This window comes from Sturnus vulgaris, chromosome 22 (assembly GCF_052056855.1).
Source record: "Sturnus vulgaris isolate bStuVul1 chromosome 22, bStuVul1.hap1, whole genome shotgun sequence".
Lineage (NCBI taxonomy): Eukaryota > Metazoa > Chordata > Aves > Passeriformes > Sturnidae > Sturnus > Sturnus vulgaris.
The window spans coordinates 7,518,736-7,534,882 of NC_142264.1; the positions used below are offsets into that span (position 1 = coordinate 7,518,736).

The 16,147-nt window shown below is 49.1% G+C and overlaps 1 protein-coding gene across 1 annotated transcript in view; it reads left to right on the forward strand.

Moving 5' to 3' along the window:
- Nucleotides 1-16,147, forward strand: part of ASTN2 (astrotactin 2) — a 312,809-nt gene that overhangs the window by 86,482 nt on the left and 210,180 nt on the right. The window contains exons 4-5 of the mRNA XM_088177716.1: nt 5,314-5,463; nt 12,712-12,819. Coding sequence (XP_088033842.1) covers nt 5,314-5,463; nt 12,712-12,819 — 258 coding nt within the window. The remainder of the gene's footprint in view (nt 1-5,313; nt 5,464-12,711; nt 12,820-16,147) is intronic.

The window sequence follows — 16,147 nt, forward strand, 5'->3', positions numbered from 1 at the left end:
GTAACTCACAGCCTCCATCCACGGGGCCACGACTGCGGCTGGAGTTGGAAATTATGCTATTAATACAATGCTTATTCATTTCCCATCATGAAAAAATGGAAGCGCATTCCGAATGAAATTAACATTCCGTGACATTTTCCGGTAAACGGTGAGTTTGCACACATGAGTGGAGGCAATTAGCTGGGAAGTGACTGAGTGCCGTGACTGGAGAGAGGATGAAGGGCCAGGGCACCGGTGCTGGGTGGGCTCCGTCCCTTCCCCCTGCCATGGGGGTCCTGCCCGTTCCTGCCCACCCAGCTGCAGTGAGCACGGGAGCTGCAGATGTTCTCTCCTGCTCTCTGCGGATGGGGGGAATGGCAAAGCTTGGCAATAAAGGCGAAAAGCAAAGAGTGGGTGCGTGTCCAGGAGGGTTTTGGGGTGCCCTGGAGTCCCTGTCCCCACTGCAGGATGCTGTTCTCCATCCCCCTCCCGCTGCACACCAGCCTTTCCCGGCATCCCCTTTCCTGTCACGCTCCTAAAGCTTTATTAGAACCCAATGGAGACTTTTCCCCAGATTTGTTAAACTACTGAAAACTTCTGATCCTATCAGGACTTTTTTTTTTTTTTTTTCCCTGCCTCGTACCAGATAAGGGCTGTGCTGGCTCCGAGCCCGGAGCTGAGGGTGGTGGAGAACGGGGTAGGGAAGCAGTCATCTCATGAATATATGAAGGAGGAAAGTACATTTGTTCAGTATCTTTCAAAGGAGACATCTTGAATAAAACTTTATCTCTTCTTCTTCTTCCCTCCCCCTCCAATTTGCAATTGAAATCAGACTTTTGCGTATAAAGATCTATTTTTATAGCGACAGATTTATTAATGTATATAATAATCTATTAATGTATTAATAGCTGTATATTAATAGCTATGTATTAATAGCTGTGCTAAAAAAAAAAAAAAAAAAAAAAGTATACAGCCTCTATTTTAAAACTCAACAAAAAAAAAGGCCAGGAGAGAGAAGAAAGAAAAAGTCGACATGTAATACAAGGCTGCTTTCAAAATGATTCTGGGTTCCTCTCTCCTGTTGCTGTGTGTGAGAACCCCACTTTGTAAAAGCTATTTGGAGATCCTCCTTCATCCTTCCTTTTGATGTTTTTTGTATATATCCATATATATAGAGAGATATACATTTAAATTAAGTATATATATGGAGATATATATCTGCTTTATTTAAATACATATATATAAATATATGTCCTGAGTTGGTTGTGGGATGCAACCAGCAGGTTCTCTGTGTTTCATGGACACAATGGCTGCATGTGACACTTGCCATGGACTGGGGACCAAAGGGGACAGGCTTTCCTGCTCGAGAGGGGTTTGGTGGCTGGAGAGGTGAAGTTCCCAGTGTTTCTCCTGCCTTTGCCATATTGCCCTGCTCTGTGGCAGGATGTCACTCTCCAGATGTGCTTTTCTCTGAGTACGTGTGAAGCTGTTGTACAAATCTCTCCCACTGTCATCACATCAGCATCAGTGTAATTACCTAATTTTATGCTACTAAAGCTCTGTGCTTTGTGGAGCTCGGTACCTTCAGGGTGGCACAGTTGAAAATCAGTCCACATCCCAGTCTCAGAACAAACACTGTTAGTTATTTCATGCTTCGAAAAGCAACAAACACCCATTATTTAGAGCTGGTGAGAAATCAGGGTTTCCACCATGTGGAAAACTTCCAGTATTGTGAAATTTATGCTTGTTCCAAAATAAGATCGGAAAGCCAATTTCTTGAAATACTTTGTAGAACAGAAATTTCTAAAATATTGATCCAGAAGCATCAAAATGAGCTTGCTGAATATCAGAGGGTTGATTTGGAAGAAATAATTATAACATTATTAAACTGGCACTTTCCTGGTGTTCCCGTGGCATGTTAGGGACGTGATGATGTATTAGACCTTTAGAGCCCATGTCAGTGGTTCCCAGGAGAGTCCCCTGCCCTGTGTCTATAAAAAGCAGATTATTGGAAAAATACTGGAAGTAGTCAGTGAAAGGGCAGGAGAATTTTTGAGAAGAGCCAGTGTCTGAGATGAGGGAGCTGCATCTTCCATGTGACCATGCAGGTCAGCAGGTAAAAACCCCACTGACCTTGGCTTCTAATTGCACACAAACTTCTTCCATTTAATCCTTGATTGAGTTTGTCTTGTTGCAAAATACTCAGTCGAGCAGCTCATGAGATGCTCTGGAGTTATTCCTCTCCCTGAAGCTCTGGGAGCATTGTGGCCACTGTTAATATTGAGGGATCAATAACTTGCCTTCTGACAGCCAGAAATCAAAGAGAGGAATGGGAAAACCAGATGCTTAAAAAACTGTATTTTATAAAAATATGTTTTTAGTCCATACCTAGTGTGGGAAGCTCTGATAAAAGCTGCTGTTGCCTTGCCAGTCCTGCAGCTGTGGGAGTGCAGGTGTTGTGTGAGCAGAGCACGGATGGTTGTGGCTCCAGGAAAAGAACCTTTAAGCCAGACACCAAAGACCTTGAGGCTCAGGGAAGCTGGCATTTTTGCAGACCTGAAACCTCACTGTTCTGTTTTAATAAGATGCAAAACCCAAGCTGTAGGACTATCCAGCTCTCCCACCACCCAATGGCACCACGAGGTTTGAGCCTGGTTTAGGGAGAAGCTGCTCTACTGGGGTCTTCAAGGCCATGCCTGAAGAAAAAAAAAAAAAAAAAAAACACCTCAGCAAATCTGAGAGCTTTTTTCTGAGCTCTGTGGAGTATTTCCACCACTGCCTGGCTTTGCTGGCTGAGAAAAGGTTGCATAGTCAGAGGGGTTTTGTAGTGCCTTGAGAATGTCTTGGAATAACGGAGACAGCACCCAAGTGCAACTGGTGGGAGCTCACAAATAGTTCATCTCTCAAATAGGGTTTGTGGGGTGGATACACTGATCCAAGCCTGGGGCTCTGAGATGGGGAATCCCTCCTGGGATGGTGAGATCCCACTTGTGGCATGTCCCCAGAACAGCCCCCGTGCCCATCCTGTGTGTCTGGGAGGGTGCAGCTCTCCTGGCCGTGCTGGAATGAATGCTGCTGATTCCCGTCTCCATTGCAATGTATTTTTACCCAAACATTGCTCATATTGTTCAGCTGATGACTACTTTTTTTGTTGTTGTTGCTGTTGTAATTTTTAAGCTAAACAACATATTTTCCCACTCCAATTTGTGCCAGCAGAAAGGAAGGAGGAGAGAATGGCTCTGGGTAGGAATTGTTTTGTGGGAGACGTGCAAACGAATAGGGGAGCCATAAGGAGAGTAAATCACTTTTCAAATAGAATATGGGGGTGGACAGGAGGGAGGTGTTTGTCAGGAATGTGTGCTGTGCTTTGCAAAGGTAGGGTGACCTTCAGCTGTGTCCTTAAAGTGCTTCTGGAGAGGGAAACTGATTTTGTGGGGGCTGGAGAGCCTCGTGATTGCCCTGCTGCTCCAGCTTGCTCCTGAGGGGAGACGGAGATCATAGCCCTGTGCCAAACCTCGGGGAGGATCTCACCACCTCTGCCAGGCTGGAGAATCTCTCAGCACGGTGACGAAGATGTGAGCTCAGTAGCCCGGGTGGATTTATCCTGGAAACTGGGGAGGCAGAGAAGGCGTTTGGCAAGCTGTGCTCGAGGGGAGGACAGTCCTGTCGCCTCTGAAATGAGTCGTGTTCGGCCAGCCCTGGGAGGAGCTGGTGCCTGGGCACTGCTGACGTGGCTGTGTCGTGCTGGGGAGCAGCGTGTGGGTGCTGGGGAGGTGCCAGGAGATGCTGGCTGAGCCCGTGTTTGGCACAGGCAGTCCAGGGGGAGCTTGCAGAGCTGTGTAGAATAGAGTAGCTCAGTTGGAAGTGATCTACAAGGATCATCTAATCCAACTGCCTGACCAGTTCAGGGCTGACCTGTAGTTAAAGCAAATTATTAATGCCACCGTCTGCCACACAGCAGTGCTTCTTCCCGTCCTTTTCTTCCTGTCCTTTTCAGTTAGAATCTCCAAGGGCTGCAGTGGGGAGGCACAGAGGGCAGTTTGGTTTGCAGTGGGCTGTCTGTCTCAGAGATGTGATGAACAGCCCCAGCGAGTGCTGGCTCATTCCGTTATGGTGCAGTGGTCTCTTCTCTCTCCTTTTGGCACTGCTGGCAGTGCATGAAGGGCTCTCCCTTCATCCTTCACCCCTCATGCTCACACAGTTGAAGCTCTGCTGTCTTTCATTTGTCACTGAGGTTTTTTCCTATGCTGCCCATCCATGCCAAACTCTGCCTGCTGTGATCATGTCAACAAAGGTCTTTTCTCATTTCTCTTCCTGCAGTATTTGTAGCATCATCCCAAACAGCTGGTGGCTGAGAGACCCCCCCCTTCCTCCCCACTTCCCCCCTTGGTGTTTGCTCCCCTGACAGGTGTGGGAGCAGCTGCCTGAGGATGGCTGTGCCAGCGTGGTACAGATGGGTACAGTCACCACGGTCCCATCAGCCCAGCAGGGGCCATGAGCCTGCTGTGCCCTCACTGCTCACTGAAGCCGTGGTCCCCTCCTCCTCCTCCTCCCCCCGTGTCCTCCTTTTGGTAAATAAGCCTCAGCCATGTGAGCCACTCCAGAGCTCCCTGCTCCACCTCCAGCAGTCCTGTATCACACAGCCCCAAGGTCTGGATAACTCTCCATCTGTTCAGGGGAGGCCCTGCCACACATTCTCCTGGGAAAGGGAGCTGTGGGGTCGGGATCCCCCCTGGGATCATGGCAGCAGGAGGCTGAGCCACCCCAGTGCTACCACAGCATCCTTCCCTGGCACTTCAGGTGGGATGTGTGCTGTGGGGATAGGACTGGATGCTCTTTGGAGACCATTCCCTGCTCTAGATGTGATGCATGTGATGCTGCCTGCTGGGGCATCTGATACTGCAGGATTCAGCTGTGCCTGCTGTAAATGTCGGGGGCTTTGGGGAGCTCTGTCTTTGATCTGTGGCTCCTGGGGGAGCCTGGTACTGGAAAATTCAAAGATGTAACACAGCTGCTCCCTTAGCTCCCTCTCTTTCTGGAACTTTCCTGAAATGTTTCCCACTGCCGACACTTAATTCAGGCAGGGAGTTTGATCCCTGTTTCTCTATTGCCTGGTGTGTAAACTCACAATTTTCTGGTATGGGTGGCTTTGGTAAGATCTGAAAAGTCCTGGATGGGTCCCTGTGGGTGAAGTCAGAGGGTCTTGGCGGAGCTCCTGCCCCAGGACTCGTCTCCAGCTTGGAGAAACAAGGAAACAAGGGCAGGTTTCTCTGGGCAGCGGGGACACGGTGGCCCAGCTGTTTTCTAACCACAGCCCCTTTGGTGGTGTTGCAGCTCCCGAGGTGACGCAGGAGACGGTGGAGTCCCTGATGCAGAAGTTCAAGGAGAGTTTCCGCACCAACACGCCCATCGAGATCGGGCAGCTGCAGCCCGCGCTGCGCAGCACCTCCGTGGGCAGGCGCAAACGCCGCAGCCGCCCCCGAGGTAGGTCATGGCCACAGGGCCTCTGGACTTCAGCTTCTCTGCTTTTCAGATCCTGTGCTGCATTGGGGTATAACTCTGAATTCCATACAGAGTGTTTGCTACTTCTTTCCCATTAAAACAATTCCTCTGGGCCTGAAATTCAAGGACGCGCTAGTGCCTCAGGCCCCCATAAGTATGAACAAAATGAATTTAGGGGGGAGCAAACTGGGGCTAAATGGCTTCATTACCTGAAGCTGTAATTGGAGTATTAACCCTGAAATGTAAATGGACCAAATCTATAATTGTCTGAAAAACTCCTGACCGCCATCCATCTTGGGTGTAGCCTCTGGGAGGCTTTGACTGCCCAAGGTGTATCTGTGGAAGGACTTTAATAAATCCCCACTTTATTCTCTTAATCTGGTCTAGCCTTTCTTCTAGAGAGCCACTCCAAGGCATCAGCCATGGCCAGAGGAGCTTGGCTGGAGAGGAAGGTGGGAGCCTCCTCACCCTCATTGCTGAGCATGGGGACACCAGAGCTCCTCTGTGTTGGGGTGGGAGAGGGACAAACCCCACACAGCATCCTCGGGGTGGGCTGGTGGAGGTGCCTGTGCCCCCTCCAAGGGCTTCTTCTGCAAGCCCACAGTCCCTGCCAGCTGTCCCAGCTAAAACACAGTGAAACACAGTTTCTTGTCAAGCTTTACTTTTATGAAGGGGTGAAATTCATTTTGGCTGTCACTCACATCATTGGGATATCTCTTATTTCTGCTTTCCCAGTGCTTAGGGGCTGTGGGAGCCACACAGAGAGTGGGAGCACAGCACTCATGGATCTAAAGCTGTGCCACACAAAAGGCTGTGCCAAGGGTTGGGGTCCAGATTTCCATCTCTGGAGGAGGAGGAAATATCAGATCCCTTCAGGGATGATGGGGAAGAAAGTCCCTTGGCCATGATCTGCCCAGTGCACTGAGGGTCTTTGTGTCAGCTCTGGGACTGCGAAGGAAATACTTCTCTTTCTGTTTACTGTTGGTTTTGTTTTTCATTTATTTATGAGTCTGAAATGTGATCTTTTATTCCTGATACGTTTTCCTGCGATACAGGCCTGGAGAGGGCTTTTTTTTATTGTATCTCTGCCCATAAATTATTTACTTAGTGTGAAGAAAATGTTCTGACTCTTTAACTGGTTTAAATTATTTGGTTTGTTTTCCAGTAGTTATTCAAATAACTGGATTTTAGTGTGGGTGTGGGTGCTCTGGGGTCCACGGGGACTGTCAGGGAAAGTTTCCCTCATTCCTTGCTCCAGCTTTTTTTTTTTTTGGTGTGTTTTTCTTTCATTTTTGAACTGCCTGAAGGTAAGAGGCTTTTTGGTCACTAATGGAACAAGTCAGTTAATCCTTGCAGCTGAGCTGAGGAGGAGGCACAATGCCCAGCTGCAGGCAGAGCCTCTGGCTGTGTGGGAGCAGAGTGTGGCCCTGAGCCAGCCTGGCTTGTCCCCAGCCTCTGGAGACACCCCCCACCCCATTTCCCACCTCCCCAGGATTCTTCTGCATATTAGTGGGCACAGGAACAGTCAGTGGTTATCAGGATAAGAGCACCCTTGGTATCTCTCCCCACTGGTTTGCACCCAGTGTCTGTGAGGGATGAGGAGCCTGAGGCAGAATGTATCCCACGGGCTTCAGGAGGGGACTCTGACTCCCAGTGTCTCCAGCCACGAGGATCCCTCACCAGCACACCCTAACAAAGAGATTTTAATCTCTCAGTCGTCAGGAATCCCCAGAAAGCCAGGTAGTCCCAACATCTCTAGTGGAGATCTCACTCTGCACAGCCCCATCCCATTTATCCTCTTTTCCTCTCAATTGAAATATCTTTTTGCTTGCAGAGATGGTGGCTGGGTGCTGTTGCTGAGCTGATCCATGCCTTTCCCTGCCCATTCCCTGGCTGCTTCTGTGCTAGAGGTTTTGCTTTTACAGCCTGTGGTTACCTGTGCCTCCGGCAGGCGAGTGGCTGGAGTGCAAACAACCCTTCAGGGTAAAGGACAACACCACAACTCGGGATGTTTACATTTTCCATCCAGTTGGAAACATAAACCCTTTGCCTCATTAATCCATTGCAATCCATGAGACTTTTTTTTCCCTCCCCTAAATGAAATTGTCCATTTGGGATACATTCATTTCCTCCTAACGGCCGTGTGACAGTTCTGCTGACAGAGTTTGCATCCAACTTTGTTTCTGGGTAGTGACAAGTCAGCCTGATGGATGCATGTGTGTAATTATTTTCTTGTGGTTTGATTTAATTAATGTTTAACCTCATCAAAGCCCTACAGCTGGAGCGCTCTCCCTGCAGGAACTGCACATGGCAGAAGGATTTCCTCCTCTATGGAAAGGTTCTGAAAGGGTTTCTGAATGCTGCTCCTTCAGAAGGATGGGATAAACCATCCAAAGCACAGAATAACCTGACCCCCAGCCCAAGGGAAACAAATCTGGGATAAACTTTGCCTTGCTTTTCTCCCTGCTCTGTGTGTGTAAGCTGCTGCCCATTGCTCCTCATTAAAGCTAATTTTGCCCTGAGTGTTTCCAGCAGCTCTGGGGAAGGTGCTGTTTTCCCAAGTAGATTGACTTTTAAAATAACACCAAACCACACCACCCTCTCTATTTACAGTGCCATATAACTTTATTTTGTCTAATGCGTCTTTCATGCAACCTTTCTCCCTAAACACATCTATGGAGTGAAGCACATTCAAAGCTTATAAATAATTGAGGGAGAGCGAGGATGGAGAGAGCCGAGGGAGGGAGGGGTGGGCTAGAAAGAGGTCTCTGCTGGGGGCTGGCAGAACTGGAGGGAAGGACGCTGCATTCCAGAGCGGTTATTGATCCTGAAATGCAGTCCCAGAGCATCCCCGAACCGGGAGGCGATGCCCGGGGGAGAGGCAGCAGGGCAGGGTTTGGGTGTGGGTTTGGCTGATGGACCGGGCTGTGTGCACAGCCCCGGGGCTGGGAGGTGGCCTTGGGGGTGGCTGCTGTGCTCAGAGAGGGGGTCTGGTGCCCTCTCCTGGGGCAGGGCTTTAAAAACACTCTGGATTTGGGAAGAAATAACCCATAATGGTCCTTCTCCTGAGGCGGGATGGGCTGTTCACTGCGATGTGCAGCTTACTGGGGCTGCAGTTGTTGAGGTTTGGAAGTCTTGGCTGCGCCCTGAGTTACCCAAAGCTCCGTGAGGAAGGAGAGCTGAGGCTCAGCTGGGCTCATCCATGGTCCCTGCTTTAGCCAGGACACCTCTGCTTCCACCTTGCCCTGTCTGACTGTCCTGTGGTGCCTGTGGAGCATCACTTTTTGTTGGTGAGGCTTTTCTGGAGCTCACCTGGGAGCTTTCACCTCACCTGAGTCATAATACCATGTCCAGCTCTTTGAGTCGGTCCTTGGTGAAAATAAAACCCTTCAGGCTGTGCAAGGGCTGTCTGGGATCAGCATGGTCCCAGTTTTTCACAGTGGAAGCCCATGGTTCTGTCACCTGCACCTCCTGCAATGGTGGGGTGTTTTGGGCAGAGACAGAAAGAAGAGGGAAGTTTGATGAGGAGGAAGAGTTTTCCTCAGCTGTACATGAAGCCAGTGTGTGTGTGAACATTCCCCTGCCACAGGGTGCTTTGTTTTAAAGGGCTTTTTTTCTTTATACTTTTATGGTTTTGGGATTGACTGGGAAAGTTTCAAAAGAAAGTGTTCGTGGGCTTTTGTTTGTTTGTTTGTTTGTTTGTTTTTAATCTGTCCTTAAATCAATCTTCATCTAATCTACCTTTCTCTGGCCACATTTGAGTTTTTGGTTTTTTTTGTTTTTTTTCTTTTCAAGTTGTCTGGCACTCTTTTCAGGGTTAAATTAATTGAACTGAAAATTTCCACTTAGCTAGTTGCATTGCATTGCCAGCTCTTAGTGCATGGAATTTGCTGCTGTGCTGGGGAGGGCATTGCTCACCCAGTTTTTACTGGGAAGCCTGGGAACAGAGGGCCTTGAGCACTCAAAAGACAATGTGGCATGGGGTGAGTCAGCATGGAGGGGGGTGAACCCAACGTGGTTGATGAGGGAAGTTGTGGGTCTTGAATTCTGTAGTCTGTACAGGGATTTGCCATTTTTCTAGAGGAAAGGATGCAGATAATCCTTTTTCCATTGATAGTGGCTGCAGGGCAGAGGGATCACAAAGATGTCACCCAAGGTGTCACCACTGGGGACAAAACCAAGCTTCCACTTCTATTATAACATCCAACTTCACAGGATTAAGTAGCTGAGGTCAGCTTGGCCTCAGATAGGAGTTATCCAAACAGCTGCTGTTATTTATTTCTTTATTTTAACTCATTTTTGATTCCTTTTACATCTATAGCTCTTTCCCTGACATGTTCTGCAACCTCCTGGCTTCAGGGAAAGGATTAAAAATGTCATGTTTGTTTTTTATTTCCTCTTTAATGACAAAACCCTCACTTTAAAAATATACACATGGCTCCAGCTAACAAAAAGACTTTGGGGATAACTCTGGTTCCTGAATTTTATTTCCTTATCCCCACTCAGCATTAACAGCACCATCTTTAATTGCATCATAACAAGGTGTTTACCTTGGCACCCCGCCTTGCTCCCCACTAAATTAATGCTGCACTCAGAACAAGCGCCCTGCCCCGGTGCCTGGCTGAGCTGAGATCTATTTGAAGGGATTAACGAGCTTGTAAATCTGCAAACAGGATTAGAAACAAGAGCATCTTCCTTGAGCTCCCCTTCCCTGCCTGCCTTCTGCCCCACTGCCTGGTGAAGAGCTGGGCAGGAGATGAGGGGTTGGGTGAGGAAGGGGAGCTTTGTTTTTTCCCCCACTCTCAAAAGCAGGAATAAACTGGGTGTAAAGAGGGTGTATCTCCCTGTGAGAACTGCTGGAGAGAGTTGCCAGTGTATTACTGATACCCAGCACTTCAAAATTGCCATTTCTCTCATCTCTGTCTTTGAAGCATCTTATTCCAGTTTGTAACCAGCTGCAGTGATTAGGATCTTTTTGTTTTCTGATATCTGGTGGTTTTTTCCCTGTTTTTGAAGGAAAGGGAATGCTGACTAGGCAGGACTGCTTGGCTTTACCTGGATGATGTTTTGTTCATCAGTAATGGCTCGTGGGTGCTCTCTGCCGTGAGCATCCTTGGCCCCATCATGATTATCCTCAGCCTGTGACCAAGGCTGGTGATGGACCTGGAAGAGGAGGCATAGCCCCAGTTGTAAATGTCTCACTGGGCTAATTTAGTCAGATTTGGGGGCTAGTTAAACATGAAATCAGGTTCATGGCAGGATTACTTGAGGATTAGTGCCCCTGTGTCCTCGGGGTTGCCTCAACTGGGTTCTAAGATCCTCAAAGCCACCACCAAGATGTGTTCCAGCATCCTTGATGTCACAGAGGTGTACAGGCACATCCCTGGCAGCCGTGTGTGTGCCCCAGGCTCGTGTTGGCAGGCTGACCTCTGGCACTGCATGTTGGGTCAGAGGAGACGTTTCCGCTGCGGGCTGGGGACCTGCGCCGGGTCTCCCAACTCCTGTATTTATACATCCTGCTCAGTGCTGGGTAATCAGAAAATGCAATATCGCTGTCACCAGCTCTCTGAAGACATCCAGCCTGAGTAATTTAACATGTCAGCTCCATCCATCACGGAGACGCAGCCGGCACACAAAGGCAGAGTGGCCAGAGGGGGCTGGGCCGGTGGCTGGCGGAGCAGCCGCTGCCTGTGCCAGCTGCCCGGTCACCTCAGTGGGGTGTGACAGCACAGAGAGCACCACATCGCTGCCTCTGTCCAGCCCAGCCATCTGCCTGTGCAAAAACGGCCAGCTCTGGTGCATGGGAAGGTGACAGAGGGATGTGCCGTGTCCTACCTGCACAGGCAGCGTCCAGGTCCCTCTCCCAGGCAGAGGCAGTGGCTGTGCTGAGCTCTCAGGAGTGGGGGGTACCCTCCCATAGATGGTGTTTGTACCCCAGCCCTGGCCACTGCAGCAGCCCCTGCTCAGTGAGAAGGGGATGTGCAGCAGGGCTGCAGCCCTGGCTGATTGCCCAAGGGCCTGCATTAGAAGCCCAGGTTAATTAAGATTTTCCTCACTCTTGCAAATAAGCCTTATTGGTTTTACCGCTCTGCTGTGCCTGTCAAACCCCTTGGTGTGGGTGGATCATGAGCACTGGATGTTTTTTGTGGTGTTTGTGGCTGAAGAGGGGTTGATGATGGGTCATGGTTTGGGATTTTTAAACCCCCCAGCCCCTGTCCAAACACTAAATGCTGCTGCAGGCAAGCACTGACCCTTCCTGCTGCTCCCAGGAGGAAAGGAGCCAGCAGAGCCTCTTCCTGCCCCGCTGCTGAGACTGCCCTGGAGGGCACTGCTCGGCCAGGGCAGGGCATGGCCGGGGCAGGAGCCACGTGCCGAGCTCCTGGTGTCCCTCTGGCTCCTGCCAGCCACCTCTCATCGCTGTGATTAAGAATTTCAGAGGGCAGAAGGCACCGCTCATTTTCTGTCCTTCTGCCAAGAAATGGGGAAATTGTGCTGCTGCCTAGAATAAAAGATTTTTTAAAAACAGTAAAATATTTTAATGGCAGTTTAAAGGGCCACTGTCAACCCCCAGAGGCCTCTTTGCTTTAAGCTCTGCAAAGATTGAAGGACTTCTGCCAATTAGAGTGTGTGGTGCTTTTTAAGCATCCATCACTTCTTGGTGGGTCTGGGGATGAAGCCAGCTGGGCTCCTGCTGTATCCCACACTAATATCTGGAGAGGAGGTCAGGTGAGCCATGGGCCAGCCCTGCTCCTGTTGGTCGTGACTGCTGCTGTCACAGCAAGCTGGGGGAGCAGATGGGCCCAATTTCGTGCTGAGGAGCAGGAAAGACCCTCAGGGGGGTCCTGGTGCCCCCAAGTGCTGTATTCCCCTTGTACCATTTCTCTTTGATGTGTTTGCTAAAATTCACTGCATTTTACCACACAGGTGTCCTTGGGGAGAGCAGCTGGATTTTCTTTGTAAGTCCCTTGAAATACATTTGTGTTTTTATTTCTGAGGGTAGAAATTGTCTTCTTACATTCACATCACTATAGGCACTGTGGGATCTTGATTTTTGATGAAATCATGAATGTGAAAAGCTCCTGATCACTACTGGTGACCCCAAGCAAAGAACCTTAGCAAGGAGTGGGGGTTGCTGGCCAAATCCTCAGCTCTGCTGAGGAGCTCCCAGCTCCCCCTGTTCCTGAGCATCACAGCTGCCAGGGCTGATGTTTTCCTCTCTCCTGCTTGCAGGTGGGATCGGGTTTGGACGTGCCAAAGGCAACTCTGGCTCAGAGGCAGACGATGAAACCCAGCTCACCTTCTACACGGAGCAGTACCGGAGCCGGAGGCGAAGCAAAGGTACAGAAGGACGCTGTGATTGCACACTGGTGTCAGGGGAAAAGAAAAGGCTCAGCACCTTGAATGTCCCCATGGGTGATGGGGTCTGATACTGCCCGATCTGTGGTGGTAAGGACATCCCAAGATGTGCTGTTTGTGTGATGCAGCACCGTGCAGGAGCCATAAATCCCATTTCCCAGTGATGTTGATGAGGTTCTGGGTTTCTTTGATGGTTTCTAATATCAGTTACCCTCCACATGCCCTGGCACATCTCCAAAGCTGCACCCGCAGGGAGTGGTTGTGTCTGTCCTCATCCTGGCACCAGTGCAGCTGTCAGGGATGGTTACCTTGGCAATTCCTTGCTCCAAACTCCTGTTTTCTGCCCTTTATTTCCCATGCAAAGCATCCGTTGGATGAAAATTTCCTAGCCTTCCTCTTGGCACAAAGGCAATTAAAAAGAACAACTTCAAAATGAGGGTTGGGGCAGGGATTTGTAGACCCTGGTCCCTTCAGGCTCTTTTGTGAGTTAGAGAAGCCAAGCAACTGAAATATCATCTGGAGTTTGAAATTAGTGTCTGCATTTCATCTCATCACATCGTGCTGGATCAGTTTTGTCCAGGACTCTCAGCCTGAGCTGGTTTGGTGGAGGAGAGGCCGAGTTTTTTGCTGGGTTTGAAAAATCACTGTCAGGAAATAACTCCGTTGGGAAGCAATTTAAAAATTGCACAGTGGGTCTGCTCCCTGCATTTGTTTTGTGCACGGAGCCGGGCCTCGGCAGAGCGTGGCAGCCAGATAGATGCCAGTGCCCACTGCAGCAGCACGAGGCCCCATTTGTTTCCATGATGAGCCATTCCCATAAATGCTTCCAATGTGTTTATTTGAATGTGAAATTACCTCAACACCTCTGATCCGCTCCATGGTTGCACACGGGAATAAACTCACGCATGCACAGGGGTGTGCTGCAGTTGTTCCTTCAATTTTATATGTCTACGGGTTGTTTTTTTTTTTTTTTTTCTTTTTCTTTTCCATGTGCTTTAGAACCAAAATAAATCCATCACCATGTTTAAAACAAGCTCTTGATGAAAAGAATGAGAGGATTCATGAGTTACTTACCTGTTGCAGTACAAACACAGCTGTGTTCAGGGGAAAATGATAGAATCACAATCCCAGAATGGTTTGGGTTGGAAGGGACCTTAAAATCACCTTATTCCACCCCTGCCATGGGCAGGGACACCTTCCACTATCCCAAGTCACTCCAAGCCCCGTCCAACTTGGCTTGGGCACTGCCAGGGATCCAGGGACAGCCACAGCTGCTCTGAGCACCCTGTGCCAGGGTCTTCCCATCCTCATAGTCAAGTGTTTTTTCCCAATAAGCTTAAACTTCCTTCTAACCCTGCTCTCTGTCAGTTTGAAGCCATTTCCCCTCATCCTGTCATTCCATATCTTTCTCCATGTCTGTCTCCAGCTCCCTTCAGCTACTGCAATTATTCACCCCTAAGTCTTCTCTTCTCCAGGCTGAACAATCCCAAGTATCTCAGCTTTTCCTCATGGGAGAGGTGTTCCATCCCATCTTTGTGCCTGTGTGACAGGAGGAAGGAATTGGTTGTGTTGCAGAGAGGGACAAAAGAAATTGTCACAAAACACTGCTGATACAGGGATCAAATTTCCCGGGTGCTGGAGTAGTTTTTCCAGTGACTTTTTCAGGAATACTGGGCAGGCTGTGACAGCCCTTGGATACTTTGGAAAAGTCACCGAAGTTTGGGGTTTTTCCAGCTTCTACTAGAGGAAGAGGTGATAGGGCACAGGGAAGGTATGGAAAACTGTGTTTTAATGAGAGGCAGATAAATCTTTGCAAAGCTGCCTTGATGCCATTCCCCTTGAGGTCAACTGCTCTGTCAGTCTCTTGAAAAACGCTCATACTGGATGCCAGGTACAAAGATATTTTTATTGATTTCTATGTTGGTTTTTGGTTGTTGGTTTTAGCTTCCTTGTAGGGCAAATATAAAGGAACAGATGAATGGGGAGAATTCCTTTCTTTCCCTGTGAATAAGCTGTTGTTCACCTGGGCAGCTTTGATGGCTGGGTTTGAAGGGAATTCAGGAGGCAGAGCTGCCTCGTGCTGTCGCACAGAGCTGGCTGTTAGATCTGCCTTAGTGTTTGAGCAGTGCTGTGAGAACCTGGTTTGTTCATGTTCACTGGGGGCTAACTGAGGGAATTGTCTTGCATAAAGTCCTCATTGTACTTCCCCCCTCCTGTCTGGATAAATTTGGTCATTGCTGCATCCTTGAAAGGAATTTTCCATTATCCTTTCATTGACTCTCCCTCATGGAAGCAAAGCAATAGCGTAGTGGGAAGTCGTAGTACCAAACTCATAATTACGAGTTCAGCCAAGATCCATAATTGGACGGGATCGTAACTCTAATAGAGAAGGATGCATCGTCAGATACAGTTAATTCTTACAATGATGTTCCCCTATTGATTTCAGCAGGCTTGCATGTCGTTGCAGGTGCCTTTGGATAGTTATCAGGTCCAAGGAGAGAGATTCCTTGGGGTTTCTCTCCTCGGATAAGATTTTGTAGGATTGAGCCTAATTACTTGTACTGTCAAGGCATTGATCCCAGATGATGCGATGGGAAGTTTCCACTTAGGAGGTGTGCAGATTTGCTTTTATTTGAGCTCGGTTAAGTGGCCTCCTGTGTCTCCTGGAGAAGGAGGACAGCAGGTTGTGTAGTGCTTTGGCAAGGCAGATTAGAGAGACATTCCCATAGGACAATATTCAGCAAGGGAGAGTTTGTTCTGGCAGCTCAGGAGCAGCACAGCCACTGGTACCTGGTTTTCGGTGCAGGAGCACAAGGAGAATTTAGAGGCAGCACCTTTTTTGGTCACAGCATCACTCACCATCCGAGCTTCTAGGTCTGTGGGATGCCCTTACATGATGTTACTGTGTCTTTGGAAAGTCTCCAGAGAAATTATAGGGGAGGAGAGTGGAAGGGATAAAGCAGAGATCATCCCCTGGAGTCTTGGTCTTTGCTGTTGGGCTCAGCCCCATCTCTGGGATTTGAGCTGGGAGAGGCACGGCTGGCTTATGCCAAGAAGTGCTCTGTTCATACCCAGATCTTCAGTGAGACACCCCTTCTCTTCACCTGCCCCTGCTTCACAGACCCCTGCCTCTGCCCACACCAGCTCCCCACTCTCCACTTCCCTGATGGATCAGTGTGAGCTCTGCTCCAGTGGCATGCAGCCTCAAGGGAGCTGGAATTTGGATTGCTTTTCCAAGTGAGACAAGTCCTGAGAGAGGCTCTCAGGCTGTGCACAGCTCTGTGCTCAGAGGCTGAAGTGACCCTCAGCT